This window comes from Salmo salar, chromosome 29 (genome assembly GCF_965601325.2).
Source record: "Salmo salar chromosome 29, fSalSal1, whole genome shotgun sequence".
Classification (NCBI taxonomy): Eukaryota; Metazoa; Chordata; class Actinopteri; order Salmoniformes; family Salmonidae; genus Salmo; species Salmo salar.
The window spans coordinates 1,510,446-1,535,675 of NC_138319.1; the positions used below are offsets into that span (position 1 = coordinate 1,510,446).

The window sequence follows — 25,230 nt, forward strand, 5'->3', positions numbered from 1 at the left end:
GTAGTTTTTCAAGTGATTGCCTATCCAATATACAGTGTCTATGGGGTCATATTGCACTTCCTAAGGCTTCCACTAGATGTCAACAGTCTTTAGAATGTTGTTTCAGGCTTCTACTGTGAATGGGGAGAGAATGAGAGCTGATTGTATCAGGTGTCTGGCAGTAGGCCATGAGCTCAGTCACGCGTGCAGCAGTGAGCACGAGCTCTGTTGTCTTTCCTTTCTGAAGACAAAGGAATTGTCCGGTTGGAATATTATTGAAGATTTATGATAAAACATCCTAAAGATTGATTATATACATCGTTTGACATGTTTCTACAAACTGTAATAGAACTTTTTTGACTTTTTGTCTGGACTTAGTGCGCACGCCTTCTGCATTTGGAATAGTGAACTGAACGTGCGAACAAAAAGGAGGTATTTGGACATAAAGATGAACTTTATCGAACAAAACAAACATTTATTGTGGAACTGGAATTCCTGGGAGTGCATTCCGATGAAGATCAAAGGTAAGTGAATATTTATAATGCTATTTCTGACTTTTGTTGACTCCACAACATGGCGGGTATCTGTATGGCTTGTTTTGGTGTCTGAGAGCTGTACTCAGATTATGGCATGGTGTGCTTTTGCCGTAAAGGTTTTTGAAATCTGACACAGCGGTTGCATTAAGGAGAAGTGTATCTATAATCCTATGCATAACACTTGTATCTTTAGTCAAAGTTTATGATGAGTATTTCTGTAAATTGATGTGGCTCTCTGCAAAATCACTGGATGTTTTTTAGAGGCAAAACATTACTGAACATAATGCGCCAATGTAAACTGAGATTTTTGGATATAAATATGAACTTTATCGAACAAAACATACATGTATTGTGTAACATGAAGTCCTATGAGTGCCATCTGATCAAGATCATCAAAGGTTAGTGATTAATTTTCTCTCTATTTCTGCTTTTTGTGACTCCTCTCTTTGGCTGGAAAATGTCTGTTTTTTTTGTGACTAGGCGCTGACCTAACATAATCATTTGGTGTGCTTTTGCTGTAAAGCCTTTTTGAAATCGACACTGGTTGGATTAACGAGAAGTTTATCTTTAAAATGGTGTATAATACTTGTATGTTTGAGGAATTTTAATTATGAGATTTCTGTTGTTTTGAATTTGGCGCCCTGCAATTTCACTGGCTGTTGTCGAGTGGGACGCTACCGTCCCACATACCCCAGAGAGGTTAACAAGTCCGACGAGAAAGTTATACTGCTCTCCCAGGAACAGGCCTAGATCCCCGTAACTTGCGTGACGAAAAGACAGAGGACGCAGATCGGGCTGCCTTTTGAGAATCCCACTGCCATCAATTCTACTTGCTAACATGCAATTTCTTTTTTAATGTTACCTTTATTTAAACAGGGAGTCACATTGAGATTAAAAATCTTTTACAAGAGAGCCCTGTACACATTACAATAAAAACAGAATATTATAACACACATGTATAAAACAATATATTTCAGCACACAATTAACAAAAATAAACATTTAATGAAAGCAATCACATTCAACTAAACTCAGCAAAAAAATAAACGTCCTCTCACTGTCAACTGCGTTTATTTTCAGCAAACTTAACGTGTAAATATTTGTATGAACATCAGATTCAACAACTGAGACGTAAACTGATCAAGTTCCACAGACATGTGACTAACAGAAATTGAATAATGTGTCCCTAAACAAAGGGGGGGTCAAAATCAAAAGTAACAGTCAGTATCTGGTGTGGCCACCAGCTGCATTAAGTACTGCAGTGCATCTCCTCCTCATGGACTGTACCAGATTTGCCAGTTCTTGCTGTGAGATGTTACCCCACTCTTCCACCAAGGCATCTGCAAGTTTCCAGACATCTCTGGGGGGAATGGCCCTAGCCCTCACCGCTCCCGCTCCAGAGTACAGGCCTCGGTATAACGCTCATGCCTTCGACGATAAACGCGAATCCGACCATCATCCCTGGTGAGACAAAACCGCGACTCGTCAGTGAAGAGCACTTTTTGCCAGTCCTGTCTGGTCCAGCGACGGTGGGTTTGTACCCATAGACAACATTGTTGCCGATGGGTCTGGTGAAGACCTGCCTTACAACAGGCCTACAAACCCTCAGTCCAGCCTCTCTCAGCCTATTGCGGACAGTCTGAGCACTGATGGAGGGATTGTGCATTCCTGGTGTAACTCGGGCAGTTGTTGTTGCCATCCTGTACCTGTCCCGCAGGTATAATGTTCGGATGTACTGATCGTGTGCTGCTGTTGTTACACGTGGTCTGCCACTGCGAGAACGATCATCCTGTCTCCCTGTAGTGCTGTCTTAGACGTCTCACTGTATGGACATTGCAATTTATTGCCCTGGCCACATCTGCAGTCCTCATGCCTCCTTGCAGCATGCCTAAGGCACGTTCACTCAGATGAGCAGGGACCCTGGGCATATCTTAATATCTCCTTGGATCGGATTCTGCACCAAGAGGATTCGAAACCTCTTTTTCCCAAAGGGTGCTTTTGACAAATACCCCTCGAGAATGACTGCATTGCAGCTAGTGTTAGGGGGAGACAGTGTGGTCAGTGGAGAAGGCACTGTGACCTGTGACCATACATGGTTGGTTTTCCAATCCATCAGTGGGAATAACCGATCCATCAAGTCGGCTCCGAGTAGCATGGGCTCAGATTCGAGGCTGGTAACAAACACAGGGTGAACAAGCGATACGTCCTGGAAGTGTAGTTTCAGCATGACTCTCAATGTGAGAGACGAGGTAGTCTGAGTGAAACCTCGAAGTTTAGTGTCGCATCGTTCCACTTTTAACCAACGTTTAGTTGGCTTCAAAAACCATTTGACATCATTTAACAATGTTTGAGAGATGTGCGATATTGTCACGCCCGAATCAATTAGCACATGACAAGTTAAACAGTCCTCCAGGACTGTTTCCAGGTATGGCCGTTTAGAGTAGCGTTTAGTGGACATATTCCCCACAAAGTGGTGTGGTCATTCGCAATGATGGGATGTGCCATTTCCGTTCAAGATGAAAGCAGATAGACTTTTCGGATTTTGACTTTTCAGAATTAGTTGGGTAACATAAATAATTAAGATGTTTTATTTGCATAATATGCTTATGTGAGATACTTGTCATTAGAATATATCCCTTTGGACTCTGGTGTTGGCAGTGGCACTTTTCTCTTAGCTAGGGCTCAGTCACTTGGGGCCCAGAGAGGGGAGAGGTCAGGCTTGTCTTTCACATATCCCTGGTGCTATGCAGAATATCAGAAAGGGAAGAGGACAGAATGGAACATTGTCTTCATATGTGAATGTGTCTTTACCTATTCTTAAACCATGTGAAGGGATGGCGTGATTAATGGGGAACCAATTATTTGTCTCCACAATGTCTGTGCGCAAGTCACTCCCCTCAGTGAGCTTGTCCAGGAGTGGGATCAATAGGGGTTCACTTGAGATGGGAGTATCTAGAGTTGACAATTGATATATGCCATTGGATGAGTTGGTGTTTTTGTACTGTGAAGTACCAGGAACGAGATTAGAACCTTGTCATAGGGACCAAACTGAACGATAATTTATAGCGAATGTTATCTGGCTAAGGGATACTCCTTTCTCAAATATAAAGTCCCTTTGTGAACTGATCCTAAGATCTGTGGTTTGTCATGTACGTTGAGAGGGGTGTATCTTGGCTATAAAAGATCTTTGTACTTCTGTGTCGTCACTCAATGGTTCATTAGAGAGAGCGCATCATTGAAAGTCAAGTAATTTTGCAAAGCTCATTAAAGATGTAGTTTAAGTATAACTCTGACTGGTGTGTGAAGTTTGTAAGTCTCCTCATTTGGTAATGTAGAAATTAGCCACCACAGCTTTTTACCTTTTTCTTCGCAACCTTTGTAACAGTCTATAGACAAAGCCCATTGGCTTGTTTCTTGATCCAGTGGGCCCTGGATAGGGTCTTGAGTGAGAGAAAGATTTTTAACGTCCTTTCTAGTCCTTGTGATTTATCTTTTACCCTCTTCTCAAATTTTTCTTGCTTTAGTTCTTGACATAGTGGAACTTCTAGAGAACATTGGTCTACGTTTTCATCGTCCTTTGTTACCCTACTCTGACACTGTGTGGGTTGGGTGAAGGAACGTAAAAACAGGTCGATTATAGCGATAGTCGTTTCAATGGCTACATACTTTAGTTATTTCGACCGCGGTGGTTATTGGAATCGTGGAGTGAGTGGTCAGGGCTGGTCAAACTTCAAAACTGAATTGTCAGGGCTTTTGATGCCTCAAAAGCTGTGCTTGCAAGCTCTCTGAGTTGTAAGATAGGCAAGCCAACGTAGGGCCCAAGTAGGTAATGAAGGTGGGATACATGTTCGACAAACATTTCTTTGAATGGTAACAGGTCTTCCATTCCTGTTTCAGTGAGTAGGCCAAAGTAAGCTGAACGAAGCCTATGATAGTCAGCTTGAGGGTGTTCATTCCGAGCTTCTTTGACAATGTTAGCCAGTGAGCTATCGTGTTTCCGAGTCGCAGTACCACTGAATTCTAATTTCAAAGCTGTGGCAAGTTTAGCGTAATCGTTAGCATGTGTTGCTGTTGTAAACTAATTAACCTCATCATGTGTCTGTTCGACGGTCGCTTCAACAGGTAAACCCTGTCAGAACCCGTAGCATTCGGGTAGCCATCCAATGCGTCCTCTATGTCAGCTAGGAACATCTCAGTGTCGCTTGGCTGACCTGGGACGGGGTCAAAGGTTGGTAAATTATTGACGAGTTTGTCATGGCGTTCCGTGCCAGAAGGGCGGAGAGGGTTGGCTTCATCCTGTGGGGAAATTGGGGCCGAAAGGCCAAGAGGAGAAGCCAAGCTTTGGCTTTGTTGGCGAAGAGGTGCCATATTACTCAATGCCGAATGGCCAAGAGGAGAAGACTGAGGGACACATGAGGGAGGCAAAGTCTGAAACCTTTATCGGACTCCGGTTGCTTGGTTGGGTAATCACGCTGTAGTGCATGACCGTTCTGGAATTACACCAGATTACAAAGTCCACTTGAACACTTAGAGTACTGATTTTGGACACGTGAGTGTCGCACTTGCTCTTTTTGGTCTCATACTAATCTGTCATGGTTTGCAGATAGAGGTATTGAGTACAGAGTGAGAGATTCAGTGATGAGATTTCCTTCTCTTGCGTAGAAATCAATATTTCGATCTTCATCACCTGAGTTCTCTCATCATTCATTAGGTCAGCAACTTCAATGAGTTCTGCTGATTTGTCATCCAACTTAGTCATTGTGTTCATTAACTGATCATCTTTGTCTGCAGCATTTAGAATAGAACATTGTTACTTTGAGAAACGTTCAACAAAACATGCATTGTTATCAAATTGAGCGCTTCTGTTTGTAGATAACTCGGTACATTTATCTAGTTTGGCGTGGAAATCATATTTAGTTTTGGCTAAATCGAGTTGTTCCTGTACAATACGATTTTGTTTAAGAGTTTGTGGTCGTCGTAAGTTTTTGCAATTACATTTAATTGTTCAGTTTTCAAACGCAGTTCCATAGCTAGCAGTATTTTTCCCTTTTCCGCTTTTGTCATTAGTTTCCCGGTTCTCTGCACCTGTCCCTTTATGTCTACCATTTCCTGCTCGTGTTTCAGCTATGCACTGCGGTATTGGACTGATGCCAATCTCGGATAGCAAGACATCAGGGCTAAACTGGAGAGAACCTTTACAAGACCTGCGCCCGAAGGTTGATTTTGGAGAGCGTTTGTTGCGATTTCGACTAGAGAAAAATGAATATCCAGTATAAAACTATTTTTATCTTGGTCTTTGGATAAATGCCTCAGAGATGCACTTTGTAGCCTACTCTGTAACTCAACCAGTTTCTGTTTCTACTGTGTGCATTAAGTGTAATTTTTTTCATACTGTGCATTAATTGTATTTTGTACACACATCCCGATAGCTAATTTGTGTGAGGACTTTATTTTGGGATGGGAGAGCTTCTCAGAATATTTATTTGTATTGCTGTGGGCAGGTCAAGGTTATCAGGACAGTATTACTCCCAGTCTTAAATTGTTGTTGGATAACAAACATAGGCTGATTAGAACTATTGACTATAACAGTGTGCGGTTTTCTGTCGATTTACATAACTGGTGTCATAAGGCTAAGTCCAAGGCAGGTTGGTTGAATTTGCATAGTGGTAGTGACCAGGGAATCTTGTCACATCCACATGTTAATGCTAGGTGTAATCACGGCTTGAAAACTACACCATCATTAAATATTAGACAATTAATTTTGTTTGCTAGCCTGCCTTGAGGAATGAGCTAAACACCATGACCGATTCAAACATAATTAATGCACCTTTCCTCTTTCAGCCTTAAACAGTAATTTTGCATCCCATACCAACAGTTGAAGTCGGCAGTTTACATACACCTTAGCCAAATACATTTAAAATCAGTTTTTCACAATTCCCGACATTTAATCCTAGTAAAAATTACCTGTCTTGGGTCAGTTCGGATCACCTCTTTCTTTTAATGTGAAATTTCTGAATAATAGTAGAGAGAATGAATTATTTCAGATTGTATTTCTTTCATCACATTCCCAGTGGGTCAGAAGTTTACATACACTCAATTAGTATTTGGAAGCATTGACTTTAAAATGTTTAACTTGGGTCAAACGGTTCGGGTAGCCTTCCACAAGCTTCCCATAATAAGTTGGGTGAATTTTGGCTCATTCCTCCTGACAGAGCTGGTGTAACTGAGTCAGGTTTGTAGGCCTCCTTGCTCACACACGCTTTATGTCTGTCCACAAATGTTCTATAGGATTGAGGTCAGGGCTTTGTGATGCCACTCCAATACCTTGACTTTGTTGTCCTTAAGCCATTTTGCCACAACCTTGGAAGTATGCTTGGGGTCATTGTCCATTTGCAAGACCCATTTGCGACCAAGCTTTAACTTCCTGACTGATGTCTTGAGATGTTGCTTCAATATATCCACATAATTTTCCTCCCTCATGATGCCATCTATTTTGTGAAGTGCACCAGTCCATCCTGCAGCAAAGCACCCCCACAGCATGATGCTGCCACCCCCGTGCTTCACGGTTGGGATGGTGTTCTTCGGCTTGCAAGCCTCCCCCTTTTTCCTCCAAACATAACGGTGGTCATTATGGCCAAACAGTTCTATTTTTATTTCATCAGACCAGCAGACATTTCTCCAAAAAGTAACCAATAACGATCTCTGTCCCTATGTGCAGTTGCAAACAGTAATCTGGCTTTTTTCCGGAGGTTTTGGAGCAGTGGCTTCTTCCTTGCTGAGCAGCCTTTCAGGTTATGTTGATATAGGACTCGTTTTACTGTGGATATAGATACTTTTGTGCCCCTTTCCTCCAGCATCTTCACAAGGTCCTTTGCTGTTGTTCTGGGATTGATTTACACTTTTCGCACCAAAGAATGTTAATCTCTAGGAGACAGAACGCGTCTCCTTCCTGAGCGGTATGACGGCTGCGTGGTCCCATGGTGTTTATACTTGCGTACTATTGTTTGTACAGATGAACATGGTACCTTCAGGCGTTTGGAAATTGCTCCCAAGGATGAATCAGACTTGTGGAGGTCTACAACGTTTTTTTCTGAGGCGTTGGCTGATTTCTTGATTATCCCATGATGTCAAGCAAAGAGGCACTGAGTTCGAAGGTAGGCCTTGAAATACATCCACAGGTACACCTCCAATTGATTCAAATTATGTAAATTAGCCTATCAGAAGCTTCGAAAGCCATGACATCGTTTTCTGGAACTTTCCAAGCCGTTTAAAGGCACAGTCAACTTAGTGTATGTAAACTTCTGACCCACTGGAATTGTGATATAGTGAAATAATCAGTCAGTAAAACAATTGTTGGAACAATTACTTGTGTAATGCACACAGTAGATGTCCTAACCGATTTGCTTAACAAGAAATTTGTGGAGTGGTTGAAAAACGAGTTTTAATGACTAGCATTGTTTTGAGGCGTGCCTTTTAGGAGAAGTCTTCAATGATGAAGATTTTGGTTCCCTTCAGACACTATCCTGAAATCTCCTTGTCTTTGAACCTGAGATGTTTCACCACTATAGATCTGGACTGTCCATCTGGAAAGAAAGTGCCATTCCTATGCGCCCTCTCCATCTCGATGAGTTTAGGGTCCAGTTTGAGTTGATCTGCCAGTTGTTTCTTGGCCTTGACTTCGGTGTCATGCCAAGTTTCAGTCTTTACGTCCTCAATTTCATCGATTTTAAAATGTTATTGCGCCTTGATTGGTTCTTCGTGGTAGTCAAACCAACAACCCTCTGATTACTGGTTCTTTCTCATTCACCTCAAGGCTGCTGCTAGCATGGAGTCAGATATCTTTAGTTTGAAGGAATGTAAGGTTAATAAAAATGTTCAGGTGTAAGAGATGGATTGCAAACTTAAAACTAACATTGACAGCATAAGAATTGGATAAAAATTGTATACACATTCTGCAAATACTCTGATCAACTTTTCACATTCAAATTTAGATAAAAATCTTGTTATGCAATTCTTATGTACAATGTTACAGTTATGGTGTTTTGGCAGTCTCATCTCAGGTGTTGTAAAATAAATCTGAATGTAATGACTAGAACTTGCTTGCCTGGCTAACGCTTTGATGCCTGGAACTCGCTTTGATGTTGTGGGCGTGATGCATCGATAATGAAGGGGGGCTTTTACTGTTTGGTTCTCCTCTGTCTCTCCCTCACTCAAACACACAGCCACATACAACCCCTGAATAATAACAAATCCAAACAGCGAGGGGTCTCAACGTTTAAGAGGAAAATAATGTATACAGGGTTTCCCAAACTCGGTCTTGTGGCACCCCCTAGGTGCACGTTTTGGTTTTTGCTTTAGCACTATACAGCTGATTCAAATAACCAACTCGTCATCAAGCTTTGATTATTTGAATCATCTGTGTATTGCTAGGGCAAATAACAAAACATGCTCTATGAGATGGCTTGAATATAGAATTACATCTAGCTGTTTCCCGGACCAGTGGGGCACAGCTCCTCTCTCTGTGCATGTGGTCTGCGTATCAGCCAGGGAAGGAACTTGCATCAAGCCAACAAAAAAATTGGCGAGCACTAACAATAATGTGGATCGCAATTTTCGATTTCAAAATAAATCTCTTGATTTGTCATATCAAAATAAAAGTCCTCAGATGTGTAATGCCAAAATAATAGTCCCTCAACTTGTCAGGTCAAAATGTAAGTTGCACAAAAATATTGTTAAAAGGTCCATGTGAAGGCCCACGTCCCCAGTACAGTCTGGAGTGCCAGAGTGTGAGTGACTGAGTCAGTGGCACTGTCCTTCAGAGGGGCAGAGTGTCAGCCTCTGTGGATGTTGCTGCTCTGTCTATTCCCTTTTTCGGGGTCTAACTGGCTCTCTCTGATGCAGGGCTGACTGAGGGCCTTGGGGCCTAGAGCTGGTGCATGGGTCACTGTCCTTCAAGGGAAATTCCACCCTATTTCAAAAACAAAATCTCCAGCACTGCACCCCAACATCTGTGAAAATAGCAGGTTTCTATGTTTAGTAGTCAAAAGGACACCGATGAATCATCTGGTGTGCGTAATGTGATTTTAACCAACTATGAGCATGCAAAGGTTAGTAAATGTAAAAGTATCCTAGTGTTTTAGTTGGTAAATAGTAAACTGTGTTTGAATAACCTTTGCCTGCTGATTGTTGGTTAAAATGTGGCGGTTGCCAATCTCTTCCCCCCCAGTGTATGGAGGTGGGGCCCTCCATTTCAGATTACACTCTTGGGGGCGCCAAAGAATGTGCTTTATGTGCTCAGTCACGTTCTATCTGGACCCCACATCTGGATAATTATTGCAGGACTGGGAGATCAGGCTATTTTCAATCTATAAACAATTTCAGAGGTATTAATATTGAGCATGCATTTGTGGCCAAAACCAAAAGCAATGGTGAAAACTTGATGTGTCTGATCTGCTCTAACCTGAGTCAGTCTTCACTGATCTTTCAGACTACATTTACATTTTACATTTACGTCATTTAGCAGACGCTCTTATCCAGAGCGACTTACAAATCAGTGCATTCACCTTATGATATCCAGTAGAACAACCACTTTACAATAGTACATCTATATATTTTTTTGGGGGGGTTAGAAGGATTACCTAATCCTATCCCAGGTATTCCTTAAAGAGGTGGGGTTTCAGGTGTCTCCGGAAGGTGGTGATTGACTCCGCTGTCCTGGCGTCGTGAGGGAGCTTGTTCCACCATTGGGGTGCCAGAGCAGCGAACAGTTTTGACTGGGCTGAGCGGGCTGGACTACCTGGATGCTTTCCATGAAGCTCAACAAAGAAGTGTTACATGTATTTATTGTTATTTAACCTTTATTTAAATAAATTCTTAATGGACATAAAACTATACCTGGGACATTTTGTCAGTCTTCAGATACAAAGTATACTATTTAAATTAGGCTACAATTGTATTCATCCATATTCGAATAGTTATATGATTATTGAATGCTGATAAGTGACCAGCCAGCCAGCAGTGGCTTTTGCTCTAAAACTTGGTGAAGATGAGAAAGGAGATCATACTAATGGAGTGAGGGCTTCACAGCTCCACCAGCGAGAAAAAGGCTCTCATGTCTCTCGGAGCCCATGGGAAATTTTGTTGGAGACCCTGGAAAATTCTCAGCGCAGAGGATTGATGTGCGGAATACGCCGACCAAAGGCAAGTTTGAGATCAAGTGTATATTCAGTCCACATCATCACAACGTTGATACGAACACTCCCACAGAGATTTCCTATTTGAAAGACAGAGATGATGAGCATGTATTCGGAAGTTTCTCTGTATTCAGACAGTGATGTAGAGGTTGGATGTCCACTGCTTCACTCGCCTGACAGTCTTAGTGATACCCAACAAAAAGAAAATAGCATGAAAGTTAACTTTATGCAATTTATTCTAATATCAAAATCTGCTTGACAACTGTGAATGACCAGTCACTGCACAATTTGTCAAGCCTACAGTAGTCCATGAAATGTCAGTCAAATAATTAAATAGTTGTAAGATAATACAACATATATTGAAAAGTACTGAGAAGTCAAGATGACATTTTAATGTAAAATGTATTACTTCTGATAAGCCTATGACAATTGATAATTTACCTACTCTGAATTAGCTAATGATTATTAAAACAAATTTCCAGCATATCCACAAGCTGATAATCAAGCACTTCTATAATTTTGCTTTAAGGGTTTTCAGACCACAACTCTCCAAACACTAGCTAATCTTCCCTGTCGAGTTTGAGCATGAACGGTCATTCAATTGGAAGCTGCTCGAGCGCAGATCAAGTGAGAAGATGTCGGACTGCTTTCACAAGGGAACAGATAGGAATACTGGAAAAAGAGTTCTACACGGAAAAGTATGTCTCAAGACCAAGGAGGTGTGAACTGGCCGCATCTCTGAATCTACCTGAAACAACAATTAAGGTTTGTTTGATGCATTACAAATGATCTATCTAAATGATAAGCCTATTTGAAAACAAAATTATTATTATTATCACCTGAAGGCCTGTAGTCTACTGCAGGATGTTTTTACACAGCTGTTCACACCAACCATCTGAGAAAATCTAGACTCATCAACTCAACTGTATTTCATCTAAGATTTTCTCTGTTTTGAATGTTGAATCTTGGTCAGTCCGATTTTTTTCTGTGAACATGTTCCCTGTGTTCTAAATCTGAACACATAAATAATAAAATCTGAACCAGCAGTTGGGTCGATTTTCTCAGCTGGTCTGTGCGAACTGTAGCCTATACGGAGGATGGACCAAGTACAAACCACAACATGAATTTATTATTGAATGATGACCATCCAAAATGTGGTGTTGTTTACTCGAAACATTAAACATAAATTTGGTTTATAATTCAATGTATATTATTTTTGTTTAACAATATTTCAGAGTGGTTGATGTTCAATTCCCAACCCACATTTTTTTAAATGATGCGTGCTGATTGACATTTCATTTATTTGGTCTCAGGCCTAGACTATATATATTTTGAAAAGACAATTGAGGTATATAGCCTACAACTGGTATAATTTGGTATAATTTATTTTACAAATCATGTAGAAAAGTTTAAGGCCAAATATTCTATAAAACCGTGAGAGAAAAACAATATAGGCCTATCTTTTAAATTTTGGCTACACTTGATGAGTATTCATGGATATATATCTTGTTTTTAGGTTTGGTTCCAGAACAGATGGATGAAAGATAAACGACAGCGTCTAGCGATGTCTTGGCCTCACGTGGCGGATCCTAGCTTTTACACCTACGTGACGCACGCAGCAACCACCGGTGACCTATCTTACCCCTTCCACTCTCACCTGCCCCTGCCATATTACCCACACATATGCATCACAGTGGCTGCTACAGGTGCCTCATCGTCACCTTTCCCAACATCAATACGTCCTCTTAACACTTTCCGTGCGCTCTCGCGCCCGTACTCACGACAGGAGCTGCTCTGTAACTTTCGGCACCCAGGTCTCTACCAGTCTCCAACCGGCCTCGCCAGTTCCGCGGCAGCAGCAACATCAGCATCAGTGGTCGCAGTAGTTAGTGCGCCATCGAGCCATGGACTGTGCTCGTGCCTCAGCTGCCACAATAATAGCCAGGCTTCTGTTACTGGCACCCTGGGATCGAGGTGCAAGAGCTCAGAGTTGACATGCTCACCAACAGGTCAAAGGTCAGAGAGTGTATTTTTGCCATACTCTGCCGCTGTGCTCAGTAAAATGGCGGGGGTGTCGCCGGATTAGCCGATCTGGTTTATTTGTCTCCATTGTTTATGTTTCTTCTACTCGAAATATTCAAATGTGTGTAATAATCTAATACCATTAAATTCATATATCATCAATTTAGACAGGTCAATGTCGCAATGCTCCAAAAGTATTGGGACAGTGACAAATGTTTTGTTTGGTCCTAAATGAAAAGTGAATGATGAGTGAGAAAGCTACAGATGCACAAATATCATACCCCTAAGATATGCTAACCTCTCAACATTACAATAACAGGGGAGGTTATCATTTATTATATTTTTGCGTCTCTAACTTTCTCACTCATCATTATTCAATATTCATTCAAGATTATCTGTAATCCTTATTTACAATAAATGTGACTCCAAAATGACACAATACATTATTTATCATTAATTTCCATTTGCACAAAATAATCTGAAACCCAACCAAAACAAACAGTAAATGCATCCAACAAATTTGTAGAGTCCCAAGCTAGATGTAGTCATTGCATGCTATGAATATGGGACCAAATGCTTACATTTTTACTACTTTAATACATATAAGTCAATTTGTCCCAATACGTTTGGTCCCCAAAAACGGTGGGACTATGTACAAAAAGTGCTGTAAATTCAAAACGGTTCACCCAATATGGTTAAACATACTCTCAAATGAAAGCTGACAGTCTGTACTGTAACCTCATTGTATCATTATCATGCTGGACTATAGATCCCAAACAACAAAACATGTGTCACTGCCCTAATACTTTTGGAGCTCACAGTATTAACTTAGGGTTTTTTCTTGGTATTCATTTGGTATACCAAATAGGCTAGCTATCCGGTGCATTAGGCTATAGACATTCAGATACCAGGTATTATAACACTAAACTTGTGGCTAATTTATTTATACAGGCTATATATTTTTTACATATATTTATTTATTTTGTAGCCAATTATTTTGTTTATTTGGCCAGAGCCATATTTGTGTTGTAGGCTAATAACCATCGGCTATATATATATTTTTTTAAACAGTTAAATTGACGAATGTTGTAATTTGACATTTATATTCTATAATGACTTGTGGCAAACCATTTATTACAGTGGCCTACAGTGCCCAGCATTTATGTGAAATTTGGAGCAGACATCTGATGGCCTGAGTTCAGACAACTGAGCCAAAAAAACAATATCTCCTGTAGGCCCACTTGTTCAGACTAGGACTACATGCTTAGCCTAATTCGAATTTTTGCGCAAACCAACTAGCCTACATGATTTACGCTCAGCTTGGAGTTACGCACGTCCTATGAAGTTATGATTCAACCTAATTGAAGTATTTTAAAAAAGTAACCACCAAATGTGCCACCCTTTCCGACATAAAAACGATAAAGGGCCCAACAGAAAACAAAATAAATATTCCGATTTAAAAATAACATGTGGTTTGGTAACATATTGACTTGAATATGAACCATGGGATCAAGCCAACCTAATGCATTTGTAAATCCGTTAAACTAAGCAAGAACGGTAGGCCTATATAAGTATGATGATAGTACCTACATTAATGTTTAGCAGACTATTCTGTTGCTATGGCCTATATATGATAATAGGTCATAACCTCCATGATATTTCACTTCACCTGGTATCTTGATTTTAATTCACAAATGCAACCCCTATAATATTTTATATTCCATTCACCCCGATCCCACTCGTAATCAACCAAGTGAATAAAAAAGGCTAATATGTTATTATCATAAATATTGTACAATAGCACAATTAAGATTCCAAACAAACTGGCAAGCAAGAAACACCAAATGCCAAAGGAACCACAAACTTTTAAAAAGGAAATAATAAACTAACATATTCATCAATTGAACTGTTCAGTTTGACATGTATGTATTGCAAAATATGTATGTGCAATATTTTCTGTGTATAATGTGAAATATCAATGTAGGCCAATATTACACTTAACTTTGTTCATGTTTTAATAAATTGTTGCATAATGATTTGATCAATTTCAGTTCTTTGCTACTGTTAGCCGTATGCAATCCATGGGGATTGCGCAACTCAAATTGGAAGTAGCCGTTGGAAGTATACTTTTTTTCTGCTTTCTGCAGATTGCAATGCATATATTGGCTGGATCAAGATGGACAGAAGCGGTCTGGTCAAAGATGGCTTTCGACTGTAAAATACATTTTTGCAAACTTTAATTAATTGTGGGATAAAATTTAAAATTGTGGGAATAAACAAGAAGGAATGGAATGCATCCACAGTAGCCTAGCTAGAAATCAGATTTAATTGGCTATCGTATCAGGCTAATGGATCCATTTTCTCAATCGAATACAGAATAACAGAAGAAAATAGGTTTGAAAATGATTGGGTTAGACAACACTACATAATGTAATAAAACGGACAGGGAGCAGGTCTCGAACCCTCGACCTTCTAGCCCGAAGTCCAGCGCACTATCGACTGTGCCCCAAAAGCATGCTCCAGCAGCAGAGTCGATAACCGCGCTTATAAACCAAGGGTCGTTACAATAATATTGACTACCATATTAACCCGTGCTTCTGTAAGTGTGACCGATCTGATTCCGATGAATGTTTGACTTAGGAAATTACAAATCCTCATTAACAGTGAAGAGGGACCAAACAAGGAAACTTTGAAGATTAAAAACAATGCCCATCTCAGCTGAATTACATTTTGTGTGTACATGAGAGAGAGAAAACAAAGTACGTAAGATTTCTATTTTATGACAGTCTAATATCATACTCAAATTGTACTGTATTTCCAGCTCCAAAATGTTATATTTAAATAATCCATTTTCCTTCCAACAGAGGCTAAGTGGTGACCCGTTTTATTTGCTAAACAATTACACGATTTAAATTCCAATTACAAACATTAAAACAATGGCTGGAGTAAGTTTAGAAATTACAGTCATAGTGACTTATTGAACATTTAACCCAAGGAAAATATAATCTTTTCATGGTACAAAAACGTGATCTCCGATTTGTAATTGCCAAATTAAAAAATGTAAACAAAATGATATAGGCTAGGCCTACAGTGCCTTTAGAAAGTATGCTATGTATCAATCACTGCAAAGATACAGGTGTCCTTCCTAACTCAGTTGCAGGAGAGGAAGGAAACTGCTCATGGATTTCATCATGAGGCCATTAGTGATTTTAAAACAGAGAGTTTAATGGCTGTGATAGGAGAGAATTGATGGGTCAACCACATTGTAGTTACTCCATACTAACCTAAATGAGTGAAAAGAAGGAAGCCTGTACAAAATAAAAATATTCCAAAACATGCATCCTGTTTGCAACAAGGTACTAAAGTAATGTGGCAAAGAAATTAACTTTTTATCCTATTATACAAAGTGTTATGTGTGGAGCAAATCCAACACAACACATACCTGAGTACCACTCTTTATATTATCAAGCATTGTGGTGGCTGCTTCATGTTATGGGTATGCTTGTCATCGGCAAGGACTGGGGAGTTTTTCAGTATAAAAAATTTAACAGAATGGAGCTAAGCACAGGCAAAATCATGGTTCAGTCTGCTTTCCAACAGACACAGGGAGACTGATTCACCTTTCAGCAGGACAATAACCTAAAACACAAAGCCAAATAGACACTGGAGGTACTCATGAAGACTACATTGAATGTTCCTGAGAGGCCTAGTTACAGTTTGGATTTAAATCTGCTTGAAGATCTATGGCAAGACTTGAAAATGTCTGTATACCAATGATCAACAACCAACTTGACAGAGCTTGAAGTATGTTTTTAAAGAATAATGGGCAAATATTGCACAATTCAGGTGTGCAAAGCTCTTAGAGACTTAAAAAAAAGATTCACAGCTCTCATCCCTGCCAAAGGTGTTTTTTGTTGGATTTTTTTTATATTACAGAATATTTTGTGTAGATCGTTGACATAAAAATGGCAATTAAAACCATTTGAAACCCACTCTGTAACACAACAAAATGTGTAAAATGGGTGTGAATACTTTCTGAAGGCACTGTATGTTTTTCATATGGCACAACTTCGAGAAAATAGGGGCCTAACCTTATCATGAATTTAAAGCTGAAAATGTAACAATTTACAAATGAACATGTTTAAGAGATCTAAACCTTATATCAACTAAATATCTTAAATGACTGCTCCCATTTAAATGCTACTTTATTATGTGACATGAATTCAACAACTTGTTAATTAAAAAGGAATGAAGTGGTCGTCATCTGTCCACTCCTAATGATGATGAACTATTTTATATTTTTAAAATGTAACCTTTATTTAACTAAGCAAGTCAGTTAAGAACAAATTCTTATTTTACAATGACGGCCTACCCCGGCCAGACCCTCCCCTAACCTGGACAACGCTGGGACAATTGTGCGCCGCCCTATGGGACTCCCAATCATGGCTGGTTGTGATACAGCCCAGGATCGAACCAGGGTCTGTAGTGACACCTCTAGCACTGAGATTCGCACTGCTGCGCCACTCAGGAAGTATATAATTAGTATTTACAGTAGTATAGGAAACCGTCATTACCACACACTTCAGCACAGTAGGTGGCGGCATGCACCCTAAACGTTTGTTTGCGGAGCGCCATTATGCCACAGAAGGAGAAGAAGACGAAGAAGAACCCTACCCCCCCCCGTATTTTTTAAAATCTTTTTCTTGTATGACACGAACCTATCTAACGCTAGATAGCTAGCAAGCAAGCAAGCAAGCAACCGCAAGTAGCAGAGTTGGATGCATTTAAGTTAGGCCTAAGAATTAAACTGATTAGGCCTGTCTGTTTTTAACACACTAACGTTAGGTTAACGTTATAAACTGGCTAGCTAGCTAGCATGTATCATTGACAGCTAGCGAACTATCACTAGCATCACTCTACAGTGTTACGTTAGTCTATACAATTATGTTGAGTGACTCAGGATTACAAAACCGTATCACAGTCGTATCCAACAATGAGCATTTTCCTGCAGGGGCTTCAATGGAACATGTCAGGGCTGTTAAGCGTGAGCTTTGTCTCAGAATGGGGCTTCCACTAGTTACCACAGCCACAAAGTCATAATTACGACTACAGTTTACCTTAACCACAACGCTGACCTTATGCCTAACCATAAATGAAGACCAAAAAGCACATTTTTGTTTTCAGTCAGTAACAACCATCTGAATGGGCTAGTTATCGTTTGCACTTTCCATTCTGTAACCTTACCTAGCTAGCCGTCTGAGCTATTGTTTAGGTAGCTTTGCCATATTTTATCTTTTACTTTTCAACACTTTTAGGCAGCTAGCTACTATAAAGGAAAGAGTGGACAAAGACGAGGAGGGGGACACCAATACATTCTACAGAAATGGGTGCTGTTGTTTCCCGGTGGAAGGTAACTATATGCACGTTAAACAAGTCCGTAACAGTAGGATTATTATAGCTAAACTAGCTAAGTATTCTACCGAGGTAAAGAGAGTTTCAAGTTTGATATGTGATGGATATTCGCGCTTTCAAACCACTTGAGCCACAGACTCAAAATAAGTGCCATGATGTTGGAGAAATTGCGCACAACATTGCACAGGTCTTTTTTTCACGATTTGGACATTAATTCGCTTTCCAAACGTGGAAATGTGAGCAGCATTTTGTATTCCTAGTTGAATTAGTTAGGTAATGTAAACAAAGTACCAACTTTTTACATTTAAATTTCAATAGCTCCTTGGTCATGTGACCTACTTGACTCAAACAAGGTTCAGAATGTCCACTGACTACCCTTTTATATTGCACACCCTTTGATGTGTCCATTTTCATCTCTCACGTTTTTACATACATTTTTCAAACTTTCAAATTTCAATAGCTCCTTTGTCAAATGACCTACTGACTTCAAACAAGGTGCAGAATGTACACTGACTACCCTTCTATATTGCACACTCTTGTTTGTGTACTGTAAAATCACGCGGTGTAACGTACATTTTTCATATTTTTACATTTCAATAGTTCCTTGGTCATGTCAATTACACACCTAAGAAGCGTGCGGTGGATATACACCCGTATTGCATAACCTCTAGTCATGTGTCTTCTATATTGTTGTACATTAATATTAGTTTGACAATTAGGGGGTTCAGTCCAGTGTTGTGTTTACCCTTTTCTTTAATATTTATCTATAATAATTGGTAGTTCTAAGTACTTCTTTTCCCTGTTTTTTATTTTCCACAGTATTTAACAGCGGTACACAATAGGAGAGCGACAGATAATGTCTCCTTTCATCATTAATATCAACCATAAAGGAAAAGGTAGGCTGCAGTGGGTTTGCATGTCAATACATTTACTGAACATGTAACCACAGTAATGGTGGCCAGTAAATCAATGAATAAAAATGTTATATTTGTTAAAGTTGCGTCAATTCGTTTCTGGTATCAGAACAAAATAGTCAGCACATAGTAACTTCTGATTTAGCTGTACTTTAATTAATGCGAACACGCTTATGGTAAATATGTCGTTCGTATACGGTCTCTCTGTGACACCTCGCAGGGCAGACAGAGAAGAGAGCGACACATCCTATTGTTCTCTCTTATATACTCTGACAGTGATAGTTCCCGCTCAATGCTGGCCTGTCAGAGGGAGGAGGAGCGTGGTTTAAACTTGCTCCTCCTATCGTCGGCGTGCAGGCTGGTCCCAGCCTCATGAAGCACTTCCTGTTGCCGGTTGTAGTTCTTGTCTTCAGCAGTTGACTTATCCGTAGTTTATATACTTAATAATGTAGCATAGCTTCTCCGGTATATTATATAAGTTATGAAAACAAATATCCAGTTTAACCCTAACATATTGACAAATTAAACAGAAATTGTAGACCTTTAATCTTTTCCAACAGACACTTTACTTCAAATAAGTGAAACATTTCAGTGTTAACTTTCTCTTTATCCCTGGTTGATGTACATGGAACCACTGTTGGCATGCAAAACATTCATTCTTAAACAAAACAAAGCGTAATACGTTATAAATAATATAAAATATCAATGCAGTATCACGAATTAGCCAGCCATTGTGTTATATCATAAATTGTCTTACATGCCATCACTGTTGTCAAAAGATTCTAAACATGTTAAATAAAGTTACTAACCCAATCAATCAGTCTTTGGGCCACATCCAGGTTCTTTATGAGTGGCACACATGAAGCAGTTGTTGGCTTTGTTGAACTCTGAAATCATAGGCATGAACTGAACCTATGGCTGTCCCACACAACTACATAAAAATAAATAATTTACATTTACTTTGAATTAAATGTCATTACATACCAGACATTTTTAGTATACCCTCAGCCATTTATTTTTGCAGTTGCTCCATGTTTTTTTGTGAAGGTTCTATATCAATTTGGGAGGGGATGTTGGGGAAGTTCTGTGCAACGTCCTTGACCGTCTACACCAAAACATAAAATAGGGTTTTTTACCTAATTGTCACATAACAGCTAACCATTCATTTTTAAATATAACTATCAAACCTGCATTACAAAGACCCCGTAGGTGAGGTGTTCTACTGCATGGTGTGTGTGTCATTTCCCCTTCTTTCCACTTTATGTCCACCCAGTCGTCTTTTCCACGGCAGGATCTTCTCATTTTGAAATGTTCTCTTTTTTATGTAAACATAATGGAATTCTGATTAGTTATAGGCAAATGAATACACAGGCCAAAATTGTATGTTGTTTTCCTTATCACTATAATCTAGTAGAGGTCATTTCCTTTATGTCCCATTCTACACACAGCCTAAATTATAGGCACTGAACGATTTACAGGACAATAATAAAAGTAGCATATAGGATCCAACCCTATCACAGAGTGAATAAATGTAGAGCGTTTGTAGACTTTTTGAAAAAAATATTAAGTGACCGTTTCATCAGTACGTGCTTAAAGAAAGTCGTATCACAAAGATCACAGATGACAGTGCCCATCAAGTCTATGACAATAGAGAATGAATTGTAAGTACCAAAGTGTGTTAAAGTGTGTTTGTCAAAATAATATCTGAAAATGTCAGTTGTTGAACATAATACTAACATGAAATGTAGGACGGACTTAAGACATTCCCACATACAGTATACACATACATAGAGGCCTTTTTCAGCTATGATTTTACCACTCAGAATCCAGAATGGATATGACAATGTGGCCAGCACAGGACGTAATACACCCTTACAACAATCTACTTTTTGATCTTCTTGACTTCTTATCTGGTAAACTGCTACTGTGTGTCAAGAAAAGAGCACCAATTAGGGGTTAGTGTACTCCAGTAAAAAAGGTCTGGTTTAGATTAAAAACTATTGCCCTGTGTTCTTGTTCATAGGGGCATGAGAGACTAGTCAGTGGTAGAATTGAGTTGGCACTTTATTGGCCCAAACACCCACAAGGTTGAGGTTACTCATGGACAGTAATTAGTATATATATATTTTTGCATTGACGCATTGTGTCTTCTAACTGTCCAAGAATAGGGTCCAAAGTGTTAGGAAATATTTGTTCCCATAAATACAAAGGAGGATGTCCCTCATACCGCTGGCACTTTAGTCAGACTGCCAGACTGTGCACCACAGAGCCAATCAGGAGAGAATACATACAGGTTAAGGGTGCCAATTGAAAGTCAAGGGGTGTGTCTGTGCCTTTTGGATTACTCTCTCTTTACAGAGAACCCCTGTGGTTCAAGTCAAGAGCTACCCTTCCCCTTTCAGTCTGCTCTGCCATGTCTGAAAGTGACAGAGCCAGCAGCCAAGAGTTTTTCACAGTGTCATAAAAAATTATTACACTTATTAATGTATTGCTATTATGTATTAGATCCAGTACAAGGGAATAACTAAGACCTGAATTTGAATGCACAACCCTCATACCTCTTCACAAAAATGTACCTAAATCAATTTTGGAAAAATTATTTTACTTACAATGAACATCCAGTGTTTTTTTTAAAATTGTATTTCCTATATATTACTAGGCAAGTCAGTTAAGAACAAATTCTTATTTTCAATGGCAGTGGGTTAACTGCCTTATTCAGGGGCAGAATGACAGATTTTTACCTTGTCAGCTCAACCTTTCTGTTACGAGTCCAACACTCTAACCACTAGGCTACTGGCCACTGGTTCACATTCAAGAAACTCATGACAGCATTGTAGTTACCGAAGTTCACCTGAAATAAATTATTTCACATGCTTGCCACTAAGCCCCAAAAAATGTATCAATAGTTAATCATTTAAAATTCCATTAACAGATTGTATTAGTACCTTGGGCAAACTTTGCTTACACGCTAAACTTCTTTCTCCATTTAGAATGACTTGGGCTGAGTAATGATTTAGGATGTAAATCTTTGTCCCGTGACCGCAGCTTTTTGTGGTTGCTTGAAAGTACTATTCGGTTGTCTGTATAAGGAGAGAAAGTAAAACCACAAATGCTATTGAAATTTGAAAGTTTGAAAAATTCATGTAAAAACGTGTGAGATGAAAATGGACAAACTAAAGGGTGTGCAATGTGTAGGCCCACTGAGTGGACATTCTGAACCTTGTTTGAAGTCAGTAGGTCACATGACCAAGGAGCTATTGAAATTTAAAATTTGTAAAAATGTGTGAGATGAAAATGGACAAACCAAAGGGTGTGCAATATAGAAGGGTAGTCAGTCAGTGGACATTCTGAACCTTGTTTGAAGTCAGTAGGTCATATGACCAATGAGCTATTGAAATTAAAAAATGTAAATATATCATTTAAAATAGTGCGAGATGTAAATCGACAAAACAAAGTGTGTGCAATGTCTGATAGCTACAACCAGTTTTGAAAGTTTTAGGAGTAATGGTTAAAGAGCTATTGAAATTTGAAAAATCTGATTTGACGCTATGTTGACGGTCCCTAACTGCTGTTGGTGGATGTAAGGAAAACTACAGGCGAATATCCAACCTGAAACTGTCTTTACCTCTGTGAGTATTCTAGCGACCCAGGTATATAAGCGCGGATATCGACTCTGACACTTGAGCATGCTTTTTTTGGCCCAGTCGATGGCTCGCTGGGCTTCGGGACAGAAGGTTGGGGGTTATAGCCACACTCCCTACCTATTTCATTACATTGGTATCAAAAGTGGGAACCCTTAACCTTCTGGCCCGAAGCCCAGCGGTCCATCGACTGTGCCACAAAAGCATGCTCAAGTGGCAGAGTCGATATCCGAGCTTATTAACCAGGGTTGTTACACAACTCCCTCCTTTAAAAGACTGTGACCTCACAGGACACCATCTCACAGGAACGTGCTCATCAGTCAAGTACACACACTGTCATGGACGCGAGGTCTGATCCCAGTTCTGACACCAATGTAATGAAACGGGCAGGAAGTGCATCTCGAACCCTCAATCTTCTTGCCAGAAGCCCAACACGCCATTGACTGTGTGACAAAAGCATGCTTAAGTGGTATCTGCACTTATTAGACAGGGTTGAATAAATCTGGAGAATCTGACTACTCCACTGTCTAACTAGCTAGCTACCAACCCAATGCTCCCTTAGCATTTCAAGGTTTCAGTTTAATGCAGTAAAGTAGCCTACATCACTGACTAGTCAACTGAACTGTCTGGCTAGTGTCAGAATGTAATTGAGCCAATGTTTTTGGCATTTGAGGGCATGCATGATGTGTTGAAGATAGATATTTATAATATCTATTAAAGGGAGAGTTGTCTTTTATACATATTAGCCTATTTACCTTTTATAACATTCAGAGAGAGAAAAAATATTGCATACACATATCTGGTCCTAGCCATTTGTTTTGAGTGATTCAGAAGTAAATTGTATCTAATCTTCAAACAGGCTAATCCAACGATGGTAGAACTTCTACAAGGCATTGTCAAGGTAAGTATTAGGTTAAATGTTGCTATAATCCCTACTTTTCAACACTATGTAGGCCACTAGTATTCCATAAAAGTCAATATCACAGCACCAAGCTTCTCCCGCAGTCATGTCCATCTTGTATCCTCCTGTAATTATCAGTCAGACAGTGATCTGTTTTGATCATTTAGTGACAGGAGCAGATGTCCACAACTCCGACTTTGGCCAGTACATTGGCCATCAGATATTAGAAAAAGTACTTTTTAGAGAAGAATTAAAAGAAACAAAGCTTAACATTTTACAAAAACCTTTTAATGTGTAGCATAAGGCTGGGTTAATAGATAATTCATATAATCCAACTATTACTCTATAGTGAGTGATTTATCTTTTTTTAAATACTTGTTATGGCATTTTGTTGTCTTTTCAGGATATTAAGGACCTAGAGGAATGTAGAGCGAAAAATCAGAGACTAGAGAAGTTGTGGGTGGGAAGACTACTTCTATATTCATCTGTGCTCTATCTTATTACTTGCATAAGTGTTTACTTCTGGTATCTCCCCGAACAATGGACAGGACGCATCGTGATGACTTTGCCCTTATTTTTATTTCCTATATTGTAAGTATAGCCTACTCTGCCACACATAACCTTAAAGGGGCAATCTGGGATTGAAACAAGAATGAAGTGGATATTTAAAAAAAAAAAAAAAAATGTTATTTAACTGCTGAGGCATGGGACTGGAGGAATGTACCAACTCTCAAATTCATAGACGGCGCTGATCAAAATAATGTTATAGCTATACTGTGTTTGTTAACAAGCTTATATTTTGGTTTCTGATAAGAAAGTTGTATTCTTCAATAATCAATGGCTATATGTCCTTTATTTAAAAGTAAAAAAATGTATGCACCAATCCCTGTTTGCCCCTTTAAGTACATATACTATTATGTGCATGCAACCTACTTTGTAAAGATGTTTGTTGGCGGTTCAAAAGTACCTCGGGGCACCTAAGTCAGAGAAGATGCCGAGTATCCACACATTTTTCATTCACATGAAATCTTCTAAGCACAGACATAGATCTCTAGTATCTCTACTTGCACATTCATCTTCTGCACATCCTACCATTCCAGTGTTTAATTGCTATATTGTAATTACTTCGCCACCATGGCCTATTTATTGCCTTACCTCTCTTATCCTACCTTATTTGCACATGCTGTATATAGATTTTTCTACTGTATTATTGATTGTATGTTTGTTTATTCCATGTGTAACTCTGTGTTGTTGTATGTGTCAAACTGCTTTGCTTTATCTTGGCCAGGTCGCAGTTGCAAATGAGAACTTGTTCTCAACTAGCCTACCTGGTTCAATAAAGGTGAAGAAAAAAAATATGTTTTATATATTTGTTTCAATCAATAGTTCATCTTATTCCACAACTGGTTTGGTGTATCTAATGCCAAATTACTTTTCAATATGTAGGCCTATGCTACTCTTTAGTAGTAAGCACAAATGGTATTCACTTAGTTGATGGTTTATATTTAGGATAATGTTTTACAGCTTTGTCATTCAATTATTTCCTATATTGTAAGTATAGCCTACTCTGTCCACTGCTATACATAACCTTAAAGGGGCATTCTGGGAGTCAAACAACAAAGTGGTACTTTTT

General features: G+C 39.3%; 1 protein-coding gene across 1 annotated transcript; it reads left to right on the forward strand.

Moving 5' to 3' along the window:
* Positions 1-24,955, forward strand: LOC106590031 (homeobox even-skipped homolog protein 2). The gene is made up of 4 exons (XM_082970642.1): positions 1-11,472; positions 12,224-18,139; positions 23,556-23,597; positions 24,001-24,955. Exons 1-2 carry the CDS (start codon positions 11,293-11,295, stop codon positions 12,791-12,793), a joined length of 750 nt encoding a protein of 249 aa, XP_082826768.1. The 5' UTR covers positions 1-11,292; the 3' UTR covers positions 12,794-18,139; positions 23,556-23,597; positions 24,001-24,955.
* The last annotated feature ends 275 nt before the right edge of the window (positions 24,956-25,230 follow it).

Excerpts from the sequence above, each read along its gene's own strand:
- LOC106590031 (XM_082970642.1), top strand. The coding sequence starts at position 11,293 with ATGAACGGTCATTCAATTGGAAGCTGCTCGAGCGCAGATCAAGTGAGA. Across the intron at positions 11,473-12,223 it reads TACCTGAAACAACAATTAAG|GTTTGGTTCCAGAACAGATG; the intron begins GTTTGTTTGATG and ends TCTTGTTTTTAG.